This window comes from Nerophis lumbriciformis, linkage group LG21 (genome assembly GCF_033978685.3).
Source record: "Nerophis lumbriciformis linkage group LG21, RoL_Nlum_v2.1, whole genome shotgun sequence".
NCBI classification, from domain to species: Eukaryota; Metazoa; Chordata; class Actinopteri; order Syngnathiformes; family Syngnathidae; genus Nerophis; species Nerophis lumbriciformis.
The window spans coordinates 33,222,501-33,240,332 of NC_084568.2; the positions used below are offsets into that span (position 1 = coordinate 33,222,501).

The window sequence follows — 17,832 nt, forward strand, 5'->3', positions numbered from 1 at the left end:
TAAGTCGCACTGGAGTGTAAGTTGCATTATTTGGGGAAATTTATTTGATAAAACTAGGGCTGCAACTAACGATTAATTTGATCATCGATTAATCGGTCTTCGATTAATAATCGGATAAAAGAGACACACTACTGCTATTCTTTCCAGTATTTCATTGAAAAAAAACCAGCATACTGGCACCATGTTCTTTCAACTTGCCAAACAAAACAAGGAAAATGTTACAAAAATGCACACTTTTGACACCCCTGCTATAGATAGTAAAACATTTAATCTGATAAATCTATCGATAAAAAGCAGAGCCTGACGACGCATGCAACTCTCTCCTCTCTCTGTCTCTGCCCCTCTCTCACCAATGCTGCTGCGCGCACAATTTGTTTTGTTTTTAACCCCTTCTTAACCCTGAACGTACATTGAAAATACCGTACACGCAACCCTAACTCAAAATGCCGGACATTTGAGGCAGTTAAGAAACACCGCCCGGACAACTCTGCAAAAGATGACATGTCCGGTGAAAAGAGAACATATGGTCAGGACCTAGCCCGGTGCTAGCAGCGATCGGTTTCACCGGACATGTCCTCTTTTGCGGAGCTGCCAGGGCGGAGTTTCTTAAATGCCTCAAATGTCCGGCATTTTGAGTATTGTTTACACAACGTGCAGTACGCTACTTAAAATGTCCGTGTGGAAACTTGTTCGGTACACCTCCGCACCGAAACGAAACCCCCTGTACCGAAACGGTTCGATACAAATACACGTACCGTTACACCCCTATTGTTTTGATTATTGTTTCTCAGCTGTTTGTAAATGTTGCAGTTTATAAATATAGGAGCCCTATTTACTATGCAGCCCTAGATAAAAGCCAACACCAAGAATAGACATTTGAAAGGCAATTTAAAATAAATAAAGAATAGTGAACAACAGGCTGAATAAGTGTACGTTATATGAGGCATAAATAACCAACTGGTATGTTAACGTAACATATTATGGTAAGAGTCATTCAAATAACTATAACATATAGAACATGCTATACATTTACCAAACAATCTGTCACTCCTAATCGCTAAATCCCATGAAATATTATACGCATACTTGCCAACCCTCCCGGATTTTCCGGGAGACTCCCGAAATTCAGCGCCTCTCCCGAAAACCTCCCGGGACAAATTTTCTCCCGAAAAACTCCCGAAATTCAGGCGGACCTGAGTGACGTGTTGACAACACACAACTACAGTGTCTACCGTAAAGCAGTTCGTCTGCCGTAAACAGCAATGTTGTGACACTTTTAAACAGGACAATACTGCCATCTACTGTACATGCATATGTGACCCACCCATAATGTGTCACATTTTTGTGTTGATTTATTTATTTTATTTTGTGGTTTGAATTCGTTTTTGGAGCTGTCATTACACATTTATCAGTATTCACATTGGTCAGTAGGGGGCAGTAGGGCGTTTCTTCCCAATTGAATGCTATCACCTGCAGACCGGAAGTGTCTTGTCATTCTGATGAGCGCGACCAGTCTGTGAACAATTGAAACGTCCTGTGTGCTTTTTCCTCCTGTATAACAGGTTAGTTTTGGTGAATCAACTCACTGAATAATATCCATGTGATCTTTATAAGTTTAAGTACACATTCTGATGGTGGAGCCTAACTCTAAAGTGTTTGTGAGTTGTAGTTTGTAAATGAACACTGAAATTCAAGTATTTATTTTATATATATATATATGTATATATATATATATATATATATATATATAAATATACATATATATATATATATATATATATATATATATATATAGCTAGAATTCACTGAAAGTCAAGTATTTCTTATATATATATATATATCTTAACCACGCCCACAACCACGCCCCCCGCCCCACCCCCGACCACGCCCCCGCCCCCACCCCCCACCTCCCGAAATCGGAGGTCTCAAGGTTGGCAAGTATGATTATATGTCTAGTCTCTTACGTGAATGAGATCAATAATATTATTTGACATTTTACGGTAATGTGTTAATAATTTCACACATAAGTCGCTCCTGAGTATAAGTCGCACCCCCGGCCAAACGATGAAAAAAACTGCGACTTATAGTCCGAAAAATACGGTATTCATTTTTGTGCTTGCCCATGATTAAAAAGTAAACGGACAACATGCATTATTGCCATAATTCTGTATGTTGTTTGTAGCCTGCAGCTAACTTGGCTAACAGAATAATTAATTCAAAGTTAGCAGTGTGAAAATGCTGTGAACGTACCAACATGTACCAGGTGATGGCGTTAAAAGTCATGTTTGATCGTCCCACAGCTGCTATCCAGCAGGGCTGGGAATCTTTGGGCACCACACGATTCGATTCGATTCTTGGTGGTAAAAGGATTCTCGATTCAAAATCTATACTTTGTTTTTGATAACATTGGATGCCAGTTATATAATTAACTACATTCTTCTATAATATAAACTGCTCTGATCTAGTTTTATAATACTTAAAAGACTATAAAACTTAATAAAGTCCAATACAATTAAGGCAACAATAGAAGTATCCAAGTATGTTTCTGAAGTAAATCTGTAGAGAAGATATAGATCATCTACATCAAAAATATGATTTATTTAAAAAAAATTAAATTGATAAAGAATCGTTACAAATAGGAATCAGGATTAATCGGAAAATCTTTTTCTTTTTTTTGGACAACCCTAATATCCAGGCTGTTCGCTGTCTCTTTATTAGCTCGCTAACCCGACTCCCTTCGACTTTACTGTCACGCTAAAAATGAGAAAAATCTCACCAAATCCTTTTTTTCCTGAAGCGATCACAACCACGATTGTCGCAATTAAGATCCCACACGTTCGCGTCATGTTATGAACTTCAAAGAAAAAAGACAAAAAACTTAAGCACAGAGTTTTGCATTCACCTATAAGGGATTCAGACTCCAGAAAGACCCACAATGCAATGCATTTCAACATCACACTTTCAAGCCCTATAAGGAAGCCTTTGGTGGTGTTTATTTCTGTAATTATAATTATCCATCCATTCCACTTTCTACCGCTTGTCCCTCTCGTGGTTGCTGGAACCTATCCTAGCTGCACTCAGGCAATTATTCATTATTATTATTTATGATTATTTAAAACAATTTGACAAAAATCTGTGGATATTTGCTTTTGCTGCCATCTAGTGTCTACTTTTAAATCTGTGAGGTATAAAACGAGTAAAGCATCATTACGGCAAGTCCGGTGCTTTTTGAGGTTAGAGTCACAAGGCACACTTGAAACATTGATAACAAGATGATAAAATTGCAATTGGTTTCAATGTTTTTGACAAAAAATAAGCCTCGAGACATCGCATTTTTCTGTAAAAAATCTGCCACAAATTCAGGGATTTTAAGCAGCAACAATCACAAAAAAACCCTGCAAAATCCTGGAGGGACTGATAAGTTAAAGTATTTACTACGTCTTTGAATCTGTGGGATTCGATTTGATTCAGAATCGATTCTCAATTTAAAATCTGTACTTTTTTAATAGCGTTGGATGCCTGTTCTATTATTAACTATATTCTTCCATGAAATAGATAAACTGATCAATTTCTATATTATTAAAAAGAATTTTTTAAACTTAGCAAACTCATCCCGCGGGCCGGATTAAACCAGTTCGCGGACCTGATTCGGCCCTCAAGCCGTACGTTTGACACCCCTGATCAACAATATAATTAAAATAAAATCAATTTTGTAATTTTTTAATCGATTAAGAATCGTTACAAATACGAATCGTGATTAATCTGCAAATCTTTTTTTTTGATACCCCAAGTATTCACTATAATATAAGCAAGTAACAATATAATATATCACTGTCCCATTTCCGCTCAAAGCAGTATATTATTTCTGTTTTTGTTTTTTGATGACTGCATTTTCGGTGAGTCAGAATGTGAGGAAACACTGTTTAGAACACCTCCACCCGGACGCATTACTCGCACACTTCATCCTGACTCATACGTCTGGTTAAAAAAGATGAAAAGGAGGCTTTTCCCCTCAGTACAGAGGCTTCATTTAGGACGGACGCTGTAACGAAAGTGGCTTTAAAACTCAAGTTCTCCCTCCAGAATCCCAGGATTTGACCATCACAAACACAGCTGATATGCAAGGTCCCTGAAGACATGACACTAATGCAGTCCAAACATGCTAACATGGTCAAGCACTCAGCGAGTTCATTTAGCCCCCGAGCTGTAAATCTGAACACTCGTAAAACGTGTAGTGTGTTAACAACGGAAACCAATAGAAGGAAGACATTTATTGGGATCACCTTGGTCACACGATGCTGCCCAGTCTCCCTTCCACCACCTTCTCCATCATAAAAGTGCATTGCTTTCACCACACTTCCCTTATGCCTGGTAATTGTTCTCGCAAGAATCTAAATTTACCTTAAAGTGGTCATATTATGATTCGGTTCTACATTCAAAACACTTTCTTGAGGTCTACATACAAATGTTGCTTTGTAGACCATCTTCAAGCCACTTTCTGGCTGCAGATGCGTCCTCGGCTTAAACCATGTTTTTAGTTTTAGCCGTATGCTTCAATACCGACACTTTTTGTTAGAAGTGGCAACAGTGGAGAATTTTAGCGTCCAACCGTACATGTACGAGCCAGGGTCTGACACCGGTATAAAAGCTTCCACCACTCATTTTTAGGGAAAAAATGCACTATAAACTGCAGCTATACAAACCCCGTTTCCATATGAGTTGGGAAATTGTGTTAGATGTAAATATAAACGGAATACAATGATTTGCAAATCCTTTTCAACCCATATTCAGTTGAATATGCTACAAAAACAACATATTTGATGTTCAAACTCATAAACTTTTTTTTTTTTTTGCAAATAATAATTAACTTAGAATTTGATGGCTGCAACACGTGCCAAAGTAGTTGGGAAAGGGCATGTTCACCACTGTGTTACATGGCCTTTCCTTTTAACAACACTCAGTAAACGTTTGGGAACTGAGGAGACACATTTTTGAAGCTTCTCAGGTGGAATTCTTTCCAATTCTTGCTTGATGTACAGCTTAAGTTGTTCAACAGTCCGGGGGTCTCCGTTGTGCTATTTTAGGCTTCATAATGCGCCACACATTTTCAATGGGAGACAGGTCTGGACTACAGGCAGGCCAGTCTAGTACCTGCACTCTTTTACTATGAAGCCACGTTGATGTAACACGTAGCTTGGCATTGTCTTGCTGAAATAAGCAGGGGCATCCATGGTAACGTTGCTTGGATGGCAACATATGTTGTTCCAAAACCTGTATGTACCTTTCAGCATTAATGGCGCATTCACAGATGTGTAAGTTACCCATGTCTTGGGCACTAATACACCCCCATACCATCACACATGCTGGCTTTTCAACTTTGCGCCTATAACAATCCGGATGGTTCTTTTCCTCTTTGGTCCGGAGGACACAACGTCCACAGTTTCCAAAAACAATTTGAAATGTGGACTCGTCAGACCACAGAACACTTTTCCACTTTGTATCAGTCCATCTTAGATGAGCTCAGGCCCAGCGAAGCTGACGGCGTTTCTGGGTGTTGTTGATAAACGTTTTTTGCCTTGCATAGGAGAGTTTTAACTTGCACTTACAGATGTAGCGAACTAACTGTAGTTACTGACAGTGGGTTTCTGAAGTGTTCCTGAGCCCATGTGGTGATATCCTTTACACACTGATGTCGCTTGTTGATGCAGTACAACCTGAGGGATGGAAGGTCACGGGCTTAGCTGCTTACGTGCAGTGATTTCTCCAGATTCTCTGAACCCTTTGATGATATTACGGACCGTAGATGGTGAAATCCCTAAATTCCTTGCAATAGCTGGTTGAGAAAGGTTTTCTTAAACTGTTCAACAATTTGCTCACGCATTTGCTGACAAAGTGGTGACCCTCGCCCCATCCTTGTTTGTGAATGACTGAGCATTTCATGGAATCTACTTTTACACCCAATCATGGCACCCACCTGTTCCCAATTTGCCTGTTCACCTGTGGGATGTTCCAAATAAGTGTTTGATGAGCATTCCTCAACTTTATCAGTATTTATTGCCACCTTTCCCAACTTCTTTGTCACGTGTTGCTGGCATCAAATTCTAAAGTTAATGATTATATGCAAAAAAAAAAAAAAAGTTTATCAGTTTGAACATCAAATATGTTGTCTTTGTAGCATATTCAATTGAATATGGGTTGAAAATGATTTGCAAATCATTGTATTCCGTTTATATTTACATCTAACACAATTTCCCAACTCATTTGGAAACGGGGTTTGTATACGCTGTGAAATTAGTTATTTACCCAGAAAGATTGTATAAATGTTTATTTACATACCTTAATTGTTTGTAAACAGTGTCTGTAAACAAAACAGAGTGGCCGTCCATAGCGTTTTTACTCGTATGGCTTTTTCATTAGTCACTCCAAGCCAGGTTTGTAAGTTTTACAATATAACTTAAAAAATTCTTACTTACTAAAGCGTCCCATGTGTGATGTCTGTAGGAGTGTTTTCACGCATATTTGTACGTGCTGTCATAATGTATCGACGCTTTTGTCATTAGCATTAGCTAATATGCTAACACGTTAACGAGTGGCTGTGTTAGTATTTGTGGAGGGGGCGCGTGGTCTGCAAGGACCGGCCTCGAAGTCAGCGGCAGGTGAGTAGATTGCCCAGCTGGGGCTTGTTATCTAATCACCTGTCGCCCTTATTAGCACTAGCCGGGACGAGAGACGTGGTTGGGAGTTGCTGGTGAGCAGAGGCATGAGAGCGAGAGACATTTTGCTGGAAAGCTAAACCACACTGCTTATGAAAATAAAAGACTTGTTACCTCGGACTACCGAACTGACGAAGGATCTTTGTGTCAGAAGAACCCACAGGAGGGCAACCTCCACATTTTGCAAAATGTGGAGGTTGCCCTCAGTGTAGTGTGGTTTTGCTTTCCAGCAAAATGTCTCTCGCTCTCATGCCTCTGCTCACCAGCAACTCCCAACCACGTCGCTCGTTCCAGCTGCTGCAAATAAGGGCGACAGGTGATTAAATAACAAATCCCAGCTGGGCAATCTACTCACCTGCCGCTGACTTCGAGGCCGGTCCTTACACAGACCACGCCCCCCTCCACAGTATTATTAACTTACAGTGGCATCCTTTTCTTATTGTTTCAGTTTCACAAATTCCTCAGTAAATTCACCAAAATTTCACCGCGGAGTTATTGAGTCTGTTTAGCTGATTGGAGAGCTAGGTTCCACAGCTATTGGGTCCATGACGATGACTTCTGTTTTGTCTGATCAGCCGTTTTACTGCCGTGTTACAGACACCGTTTGGTAATCATTAAGGTATGTAAATAAACATTCACAAAATATTTCTGCGTAAGTAACTCATTTTGCATCTTATACATAAGACTTTAAGCTAATATATGGAGACAAAAAAAAACAATTCTAAAACTTAGTGGGTGCAGCTTATATACCGTTTTGCTCTATAGTCCAGAAAATACAGTACTTCTTTTTTCAATTAGGATGGAATTAACCCTTTGCGACAGGTGATTAGATAACAAACCCCAGCTGGGCAATCTACTCACCTGCCGCTGACTTCGAGGCCGGTCCTTACACAGACCACGCCCCCCTCCGCAGTATTATTAACTTACAGTGGCATTCTTTTTTTTATTGTTTCAGTTTCCCAAATTCCTCAGTAAATTCACCAAAATGTCACCGCAAAGTTATTGAGTCTGTTTAGCTGATTGGAGAGCTAGTTTCCACAGCTAGTGGGTCCATGACGATGACTTCTGTTTTGTCTGATCAGCCGTTTTACTGCCGTGTTACAGACACCGTTTGGAAATAATTAAGGTAAACATTCACAAAATATTTCTGCGTAAGTAACTCATTTTACATCTTATATATAAGACTTTAAGCTAATATATGGAGACAAAAAAAAACAATTCTAAAACTTAGTGGGTGCTCTATAGTCCAGAAAATATAGTACTTCTTTTTTCAATTAGGATGGAATTTAGCTTTGTGACTTGTGATGGTTAATACAACCAATAACCGAGCATTTTAGGGTATGGGTTTCACCATGGACATATCTCCTTAGTGCAGGGGTCGGCAACCCGCGGCTCCGGAGCCGCATGCGGCTCTTTGATCACTCTGATGCGGCTCAGCAGCTTACTTGCTGAACCCCCCAATTTTCCCGTGAGACTTCCGGATTTCAGTGCCTCTCGCAGAAAACTCCTGGGATTAATATTCACCGGTTTTCACCCTTACGTCTATAATAAGGGCGTGCCATGATGGTACAACATTTGGCGCCCTCTACAATCTGTCTTAACAGAGTGCCAGCCCAACAATTGTTAAACAATATACATCTTCTGCTTGCACACGTACGTGACAGCAAGGCATACTTTGTCAACAGCCACACAGGTTACACTGACGGTGGTCATATAAAACAACTTTAACACTCTTACTAATAATGCGCCACACTTTGAGCCAAAACCAAACAAGAATGACAAACACATTTCGGGAGAACATCTGCACCTTAACACAACATAAACACAACAGAACAAACACCCAGAATCCCATGCAGCCCTGACTCTTCCGGGATACATTATACACCCCTGCTACCACCAAACCCCGCCCCCACCCCAAGCCTGCTCCCTCACACACCTCTGTGCGTCGGTTGAGGTGGGCGGGGTTTGGTAGCGGGGGGGGGGATGTATAATGTATCCTGGAAGAGTTAGGGCTGCATGGGATTCTGGGTATTTGTCCTGTTGTGTTTATGTTGTGTTACGGTGCAGATGTTCTCCCGAAATGTGTTTGTCATTCTTGTTTGGTGTGGGTTCACAGTGTGGTGCATTATTAGTAAGAGTGTTAAAGGTTTTTGTTTTTTTTATACCGCCACCGTCAGTGTGAGCTGTGTGGTTGTTGACCAAGTATGCCATGCTGTTACCTACGTGAGTAAAGCGGCTGATTAGGCACGCTGACTGTAGTGGGTGCTATATGCTGTACCATCACGGCACGCATGACGCTGACAAGCGCCATTAAATAATAACCCGCGTGCCGCACCAGTTTTCAAATTCCACATAAAGGTGTTGGCAGCGTGTCCGAGACCCCTGGTTATACATAGCACAATGCAAAAAAAAAAACTTCGAATGCAGTGTTACTTCATTTAAAATTAAAAAAATTTTTTGCGGCTCCCATTGTTTTCTATAATTTGTGAAACTCGTCAAAATGGCTCTTTGACTGGTAAAGGTTGCCGACCCCTGCCTTAGTGCCAATCAATCAATCAATGTTTACTTATATAGCCCTAAATCACGAGTGTCTCAAAGGGCTGCACAAGCCACAACGACATCCTCGGCTCAGATCCCACATCAGGGCAAGGAAAAACTCATATAAGTTAAAGTGCTGGTATTATTGCACATAGCCCTATTAAACAAGTAGTTAGCATTAACAGATGTTTACACATGGAACAAAAAAAGCATACATAAGTTTATCTATGTATGAAATATTGCACAAAATATGTATACATAAAATTGTTGCGTAAGCATACAAATATTGACATTTCAAGAAGAACTGCACTTTTTTTGGTAAATGTAACTATCAATCACAATGCTTATGTGGGACAAGAACAAGGACGTAATTTTTTTTTAATTTTTTTTTTGCATTCTAAACATTAAAAAAACGCTCACAAGATGCGGCTAACATAGCAGCCAATGGATGTCTCTCAGTAGTGCAGGTGTACCTAATGAGTATAGAAGCATACACATGATGTAGCAGAGATAGTGTTTTTGTACGTGCGGTAAAAAACACATCGATGTCGAATTAGTAGCAAGTATGTGATTTTAGAGCTAGAAATATGTACAATCACAGCATTTCCAGGATGTAATCAATTATCGTGACTATTTGATGGTTGTCTGGCATTAGTCGCTACTCTCTGCATGAAGGATAGTGCCTCCATGTTTAAATTCACATTTTGGAGCTCCCAAATACACAACAAAACACAAGCCAACAGGCAAGAATGGCATAATATGACCCCTTTAACTCCAATTTGCCGTGAACAATGTGATGTTTATTGTGTTTTCAGAACCACCATTTCTGTAAAGGCTTAATTTACAGCAAAACAAATTCCTGTGAGAACATGTTACACATGTGCATGCTCACCAGATCCCTAACGACTTTTGTAGAAGGTAAGTGTTTGGCTATAGGACGATGCTGCGTTTAATTGACTCTCCAGTCCATACTGCGGGAGGAAAAAACAAAAAGTTGGCTGCCCTGCCCTTTCGCAGCGTAAACACAGCTTTTAACTGGCTGCGGGGAGGGACTGCGCCCGGTGCCAAATGCAAATTTGGCAGGCGGCACGTGCTCAAAGCGGGAGATGCAACGCGACTCCATTCAATGTCAGATGAGTTGGAAACATCTGCAGCTGCTAAATTGGCGGCTTGTGTGCGCCGCACTTAGCTGCAGAGCTGAGGAGAGTGGAGGAGTTTAAACACGATTAGAGGATTAAAAAATGTGTTTTTGTATGTTTGCCGGAGCTTTCTTTGAAGTCCTGCACGTTCTTTGGAAAAGGGCTGAAAAGAATGATTTACGCTGATGATACCGTGGTCGTGTTTGAGGATGAGGGAAACTATCATTTCCGCTCGCTAATTCTGGGTTATTAGACTTCGCTAATCTCATTATGCTGAAATAGACAGAACAATTAGCCTTCTCATCTTCGCCAAATGTAGGAATATTTGTCTCATGTTGGGAAGCCAGAACATCTCAGCCGTCTGCGCTCCCGACTAAATGACACCGAGGCGAGAGTCAGAGCTATGGATCAATACTCGCGGACATTGATGCTTTCTTCTCTCCTCTTCCAGAGGAAAAGAGTACGATACTCTGAGCTGGACTTTGAGGTAAGCTCCTGGACGTCACTCCCTGCCATCTGCCTGTCTTTGCTTTATTTTGTTGTGCTTCTGCCAGGACTTGAGTAGTGCACCTATAGGAGCATCGCTTAACCCCGTCCCCCCTGCATGGAGCGCTAATAACGGCGTCAGGCCTTCCTTTTTTTCTTTGAAGTCTCCGCCAATTCCCGTGGCGATAAATAACAACACGATGGCTGTCTTGTACCGTTAAGTGAAATGGCGCTGCCGTGTATGGCTGTGGGGGTCGTGGTTAAAGAAACAGCGAGTAGATTGTTTCATGCGTCTGAATGAACACTAATAGTGGAGTTTGGGGTCAGTGCGTGTCGTTGACTTTCTTACCAACAACATGGTGCGGCTGTGTGTGTGTCTGTGTGTAGTTGTGCTCTTTAGTGTGGCCTGCTGGGCTTCCTGTCAATCTCCAGTCTTTCTCTTCATTCGTTTTCATAAAAATGCACTATTTCAATAGTATGCAGGAAGTCATCGATGTACTGAATTGCTATTTCCATCACAGTGTTATCTTGACTAAAATTATATATACTGACCAGACGTACAGTACAGGCCAAAAGTTTGGACACACCTTCTTTCATTCAATGCGTTTTTATTATTTTCATGACTATTTACATTGTAGATTGTCACTGAAGGCATCAAAACTATGAATGAACACATAAGTTAAAGGGGAACATTATCACCAGACCTATGTAAGCGTCAATATATACCTTGATGTTGCAGAAAAAAGACCATATATTTTTTAAACCGATTTCCGAACTCAAAATGGGTGAATTTTGGCGAATTAAACGCCTTTCTATTATTCGCTCTACGTTGTGACGTCACATCGGGAAGCAATCCGCCATTTTCTCAAACACCGAGTCAAATCAGCTCTGTTATTTTCCGTTTTTTTCGACTGTTTTCCGTACCTTGGAGACATCATGCCTCGTCGGTGTGTTGTCGGAGGGTGTAACAACACGAACAGGGACGGATTCAAGTTGCACCAGTGGCCCAAAGATGCGAAAGTGGCAAGAAATTGGACGTTTGTTCCGCACACTTTACCGACGAAAGCTATGCTACGACAGAGATGGCAAGAATGTGTGGATATCCTGCGACACTCAAAGCAGATGCATTTCCAACAATAAGGTCAAAGAAATCTGCCGCCAGACCCCCATTGAATCTGCCGGAGTGTGTGAGCAATTCAGGGACAAAGGACCTCGGTAGCACGGCAAGCAGTTTGTTCCCGCAGACGAGCGAGCTAAACCCCCTAGATGTCTTGGCTCACACCGTCCCTTATGCCACCGAAGATGATCAAGAGAAGAATATCGACCCTAGCTTCCCTGGCCTGCTGACATCAACTCCAAAACTGGACAGATCAGCTTTCAGGAAAAGAGAGCGGATGAGGGTATGTCTACAGAATATATTAATTGATGAAAATTGGGCTGTCTGCACTCTCAAAGTGCATGTTGTTGCCAAATGTATTTCATATGCTGTAAACTTAGTTCATAGTTGTTAGTTTCCTTTAATGCCAAACAAACACATACCAATCGTTGGTTAGAAGGCGATCGCCGAATTCGTCCTCGCTTTCTCCCGTGTCGCTGGCTGTCATGTCGTTTTCGTCGGTTTCGCTTGCATACGGTTCAAACCGATATGGCTCAATAGCTTCAGTTTCTTCTTCAACTTCGTTTTCGTTACCTGCCTCCACACTACAACCATCCGTTTCAATACATGCGTAATCTGTTGAATCGCTTAAGCCGCTGAAATCCGAGTCTGAATCCGAGCTAATGTCGCTATAGCTTGCTGTTCTTTCCGCCATGTTTGTTTGTGTTGGCTTCACTATGTGACATCACAGGAAAATGGACGGGTGTTTATAACGATGGTTAAAATCAGGCACTTTGAAGCTTTTTTTAGGGATATTGCGTGATGGGTAAAATTTTGAAAAAAACTTCGAAAAATATAATAAGCCACTGGGAACTGATTTTTAATGGTTTTAACCATTCTGAAATTGTGATAATGTTCCCCTTTAAAGTTAAAGTACCAATGATTGTCACACACACACTAGGTGTGGTGAAATTTGTCCTCTGCATTTGACCCATCCCCTTGTTCACCCCCTGGGAGGTGAGGGGAGCAGTGGGCAGCAGCGGTGCCGCGCCCGGGAATCATTTTTGGTGATTTAACCCCCAATTCCAACCCTTGATGCTGAGTGCCAAGCAGGGAGGTAATGGGTCCCATTTTTTTATAGTCTTTGGTATGACTCGGCAGGGGTTTGATCTCACAACCTACCGATCTCAGGGCGGACACTCTAACCACTAGGCCACTGAGTAGGTAAGGTACCATTGATAGTCACACACACACTAGGTGTGGCAAATTATTCTCTGCATTTGATCCATCACCCTTGATCACCCCCTGAGAGGTGAGGGGAGCAGTGAGCAGCAGCGGTGGCCGCTCTCGGGAATCATTTTTGGTGATTTAACCCCCAATTCCAACCCTTGATGCTGAGTGCCAAACAGGGAGGTAATGGGTCCCATTTTTATAGTCTTTGGTATGACTCGGCCGGGGTTTGAACTCACATGTGGAGTTATGTACTTAACAAAAAAAGGTGAAATAACTGAAATTGTGTTTTGTATTCTAGTTTCTTCAAAAAAAAAAAACATTCTTTGTTCTGATTACTTTTTTGCACACTCTTGGCATTCTCTCGATGAGCTTCAAGAGGTAGTCACCTGGAAATCCCTTAACAGCAGGCCCGGCCGACCTGTCTGACAAGCCTATAAATGTGTTGGTCATGTATGATGTCTTTTTGTTATTTTTGTTTTGTGATGTGTCATGTCTATTGTTTGAATAGTGAAAATGAATTTCCCCAACAGGGACCAATAAATCTAAATCTAATCTAAAAAAATCTAAATGCTTTTCACTTCACGGGTGCGCTTGAAGCTCATCGAGAGAATGCTAAGAGTGTGCAAAGCAGTAATCAGAGCTAAGGTTAGTTTTGATGCCTTTAGTGACAATCTACAATGTAAATGGGTTATACTTGTATCGCACTTTTCTACCTTCAAGGTACTCAAAGCGCTTTGACACTATTTCCACATTCACCCATTCACACACTGATGGCGGGAGCTGCCATGCGAGGCCCTAACCACGACCCATCAGGAGCAAGGGTGAAGTGTCTTGCTCACGGACACAACGGACGTGACGAGGTTGGTAGAAGGTGGGGATCGAACCAGGAACCCTCAGGTTGCTGGCACGGCCACACTCCCAACAGCGCCACGCCGTCCCCATGTAAATAGTCATGGAAATAAACAAAACGTATTGAATGAGGAGGTGTGTCCAAACTTTTGGCCTGTACTGTATCTCTCAGACTGCGCACAAGTTAAGCCTGGCTCAACAGCGCCTCTGCTGGTCACAGTCTCATATTATACTCCATTCATAGTTCTAGTTATGATTATGGATGTAACGATAAACGATAGGGATGGGAATCTTTAAACAACTGATGATTGGAGTCGATTCAGAGTCGATTCTTGACTCAACACGATTCTTGATTTAAACAGATTGCGCATATGGCCTAAAATTGTCTTTAAAAAGTTCAAACAATTCTTAAAATGTGGGAATTTATGAATACATTTGGATTCCGATTATAAATGATAATTGCAATTCAGATGTTAATCAATTTTTTTTCCCAGCACCCCTAATAAACGGTATTCATGATAAAGTAAAACTCCCGGGATGTGAATCCTACAATAAATCCCAATTTGATTAAACTACGAGTCTTAGGCTAACGCTTCGATTCAGAATCAATTCTCAATTCAAACCGATACTTGCAATATATTATTTGGTATAAAACTGATAATACAACATTTTCAAAACAAGTTACAGGTAACAAAGCTTCTGACGTATCACGTAAAATATATTTTTTAATTTTTTTATATCGTGTTTTAAAAGTTATGATTCACTTTAGAATTTAAAAATTGTAAAATCGTTTTTTTTTGTTTTTTTAGCAGCCAATAGGTAGGTTTACCGTTTTAAATCTAAATGTTCATAAAATTCTGATAACTAGCCAGCTTAAATGCTGACATGAAAACAAAAGTAATTAACATATTTCCTTAATAAGAAACAACATACTCCAATATAAACTTGTATGAACACTCTTTGCCTTTTTTCATTAAAATACAAAGACAAACTTATTTCACCACATAAAAAATAATATGGCTCTTAAGAAGCCAGTCAAATATTTAATGTTTCTTCTGCTAAAAAAAGTAGTGTGTGTCAATTTGAGTTTTAACATTTCAAAACTAAAACTAGTAGAATAACCACGATAATTTTGGTCACAATAACCGTGATATGGAATGTTGATGTCGTTCCATCCCTTAATGGCCCACTAATTGATGGTTATGCTGTTTTAAAGACTGGAAATTCACCATATTTGTAGGCGGTGTAATCGTACAGAGCTTATGTATGTATGGTTGTATGTATGTATGTATGTATGTATGTATTAGAGATGCGCGGTTTGCGGACACAACCGCGGAGTCCGCGAATTATCCGCGGGTCGGGCGGTTGAAATTTAAAAAAATTAGATTTTATCCGCGGGTCGGGTCGGGTCGGGTCGGGCGGTTGAAATAAAAAAAATAATTAGATTTTAAATAGATTCAGGCGGGTGGCAGTTAATCCAATTCGGAAATATATATACATAGTTAAATGTTGTTACCCACATACGAAAAACGAGCAGGCACCTGCAGCATATGCCACAACAGAAGAAGAAGAAAAAAAGAGATGGCAGCAAACGTGGTACGCGACAAACTAAAAAAGGGAATACTAAAGACCAGGGAAAAAAAGGCCAGAAAAGTTCAGCGTGGACTCGTTTTTATGAGGTTGTAAATCAGGATGATAGTAATGCTGGCTACGTGATTTGCAAGAGCTGCGACGCTGTTTATGTCTACGACAGTCACAAAACCGGGACATCTAACATGGTGCATCACATTTGTGCAAAACCCCGAATCTCCACAAACACCCTGAGCATGAGCAGTTTCGTCCGCCGTGATCCCAGAAGAGTGCCACAGGATGTTAGAACAAGATAGAACGCAGCTGCCTGCAGCAGTTTGAGTGGCGCGAGCGCGCTTGGAGGTGCGCTCAGCGCGGCTCCCAGATGATTGCGCACTGGTGTGCGTCTGGGCCGTGACAGTGTGGCACGCATTGAATGTCTCTGCTGCATTGGATCAGTCTCCTTTCTTTAACAGGCAAAAGCTTTATAACCTCACTAATGCCTTGCATCGTCTATATTAGATATATAACAACCGGCGGGTGCGGTTTTGATTAAATGTTAGTTCGGGTGGATGCGGATGGTTGACGACTTTTGTGATGCGGTTGCGGATGAAATAATTGCCTATCCGCGCATCTCTAGTATGTATGTATGTATGTATGTATGTATGTATGGTGCGTGGCTCGCTACTAACTGTGACCTTTTTGACTTTCACTGGAGGCACACGACTGGCTGTTGCATGACCCAGGCTAGGAAATAGTGGTTCCATGTTCTGTGTTTATCTTTTATCTCCCATCGACAGTATTTACAGTACATGCATTACTAGGATCACACATTTATCGGATACCATTCGAGAACTAAAGTTGGAAATGGGTTTAATATACAAAAATAGCAAGTAAAAACAAAACCCCTAACCCAGCACACACTCGCCTAAAGGCCAAACATTGTAAAGACCATTGAAGAGGTAAGAACATCCGCCATCTTTAACCCCTTTTTAACGGCCCGCATCACTGCAGTCCCCTCAGCCTCGTACCCACTTCCTTTCCTCCACGACCACGCCCTCATGCCTGCCCCGCCCCCAATCGCCCCTCCTTATTCATCTTATTTTGTTTTCTCTTTGGTTCATTTTTGGTGTTCCCCTTCCTTTCTTCCCTTCCAGAAAGTGATGCACACTCGCAAAAGACACTCTGAGCTGTACCATGAGCTCAACCACTCCTCCAAGTTCCACACCATAGACAGGTATAGCAGGGACCCGGCCATGTCCACCTTCAAGGTAAGACTTGACTGCCTAAAAAGTAGGATGGGAGCCCCGCGCCCATATAACCACCCCCGGCCCCCCACACAGCCTCACACCGCCCAAACGTGCACCTAAACACCGCTAAGCAATACTCAGTCCCTCCAGGAATCTGCGATTTACTCACATTCTGTGTGCAATGCCACAACCAATCGACTTTGTCTCAAAACTTTTGTTTTTTTGTGTGGACGAAGCAGAAACAGTAATGTGTGACAATATACCAACTCACAATTAGTCCCCCCGTGAAGCTCAGAGCTACCTCTGGGTAATGTTGTATATAAACATTTACTTCGTAGTTTGCATGTATTTATTTACTTATTTTATTTATTTATGTATTTATTTGACAGGGATAGTACAATGAAACATTGCTACCTATAGGTAACCGATGTAAAAGTACATAAGACTTCTAGCCACAGGCTCATTTGCAATCCTCGTCCATGTTTAAGCTTCTAAAGAAAAGTTGAGAAAAGTGAAAAATTAAGACAAGTACAAAATAAAAATAATTGGCCCCATTTTTTTATACAACACCCAGTTCTAGTGCTCACACTTCGGATTTTCCTTAAGAAAGCAGTGATGTATTCAAGTCATTAAAGAATACCATTAAAGGGGAACATTATCACCAGACCTATGTAAGCGTCAATATATACCTTGATGTTGCAGAAAAAAGACCATATATTTTTTTAACCGATTTCCGAACTCTAAGTGGGTGAATTTTGGCGAATTAAACGCCTTTCTAATATTCGCTCTCGGACGTCACATCGTGAAGCAATCCGCCATTTTCTCAAACACCGAGTCAAATCAGCTCTGTTATTTTCCGTTTTTTCGACTGTTTTCCGTACCTTGGAGACATCATGCCTCGTCGGTGTGTTGTCGGAGGGTGTAACAACACGAACAGGGACGGATTCAAGTTGCACCAG

General features: G+C 41.2%; 1 protein-coding gene across 11 annotated transcripts in view; it reads left to right on the forward strand.

Annotated features, from left to right (window-relative positions):
• adgrb2 (adhesion G protein-coupled receptor B2) overlaps positions 1–17,832 on the forward strand; it is a 771,897-nt gene that overhangs the window by 694,471 nt on the left and 59,594 nt on the right. For 9 of the 11 annotated variants that reach the window (XM_061982439.1, XM_061982435.1, XM_061982437.2 and 6 more), the window contains 2 exons: positions 10,842–10,877; positions 16,781–16,894. The exons of 1 other annotated variant lie outside the window; for it this stretch is intronic. In XM_061982439.1, the coding sequence (XP_061838423.1) occupies positions 10,842–10,877; positions 16,781–16,894 (150 nt within the window). The remainder of the gene's footprint in view (positions 1–10,841; positions 10,878–16,780; positions 16,895–17,832) is intronic. One more of the 11 variants, XM_061982436.1, reaches the window with a different exon arrangement.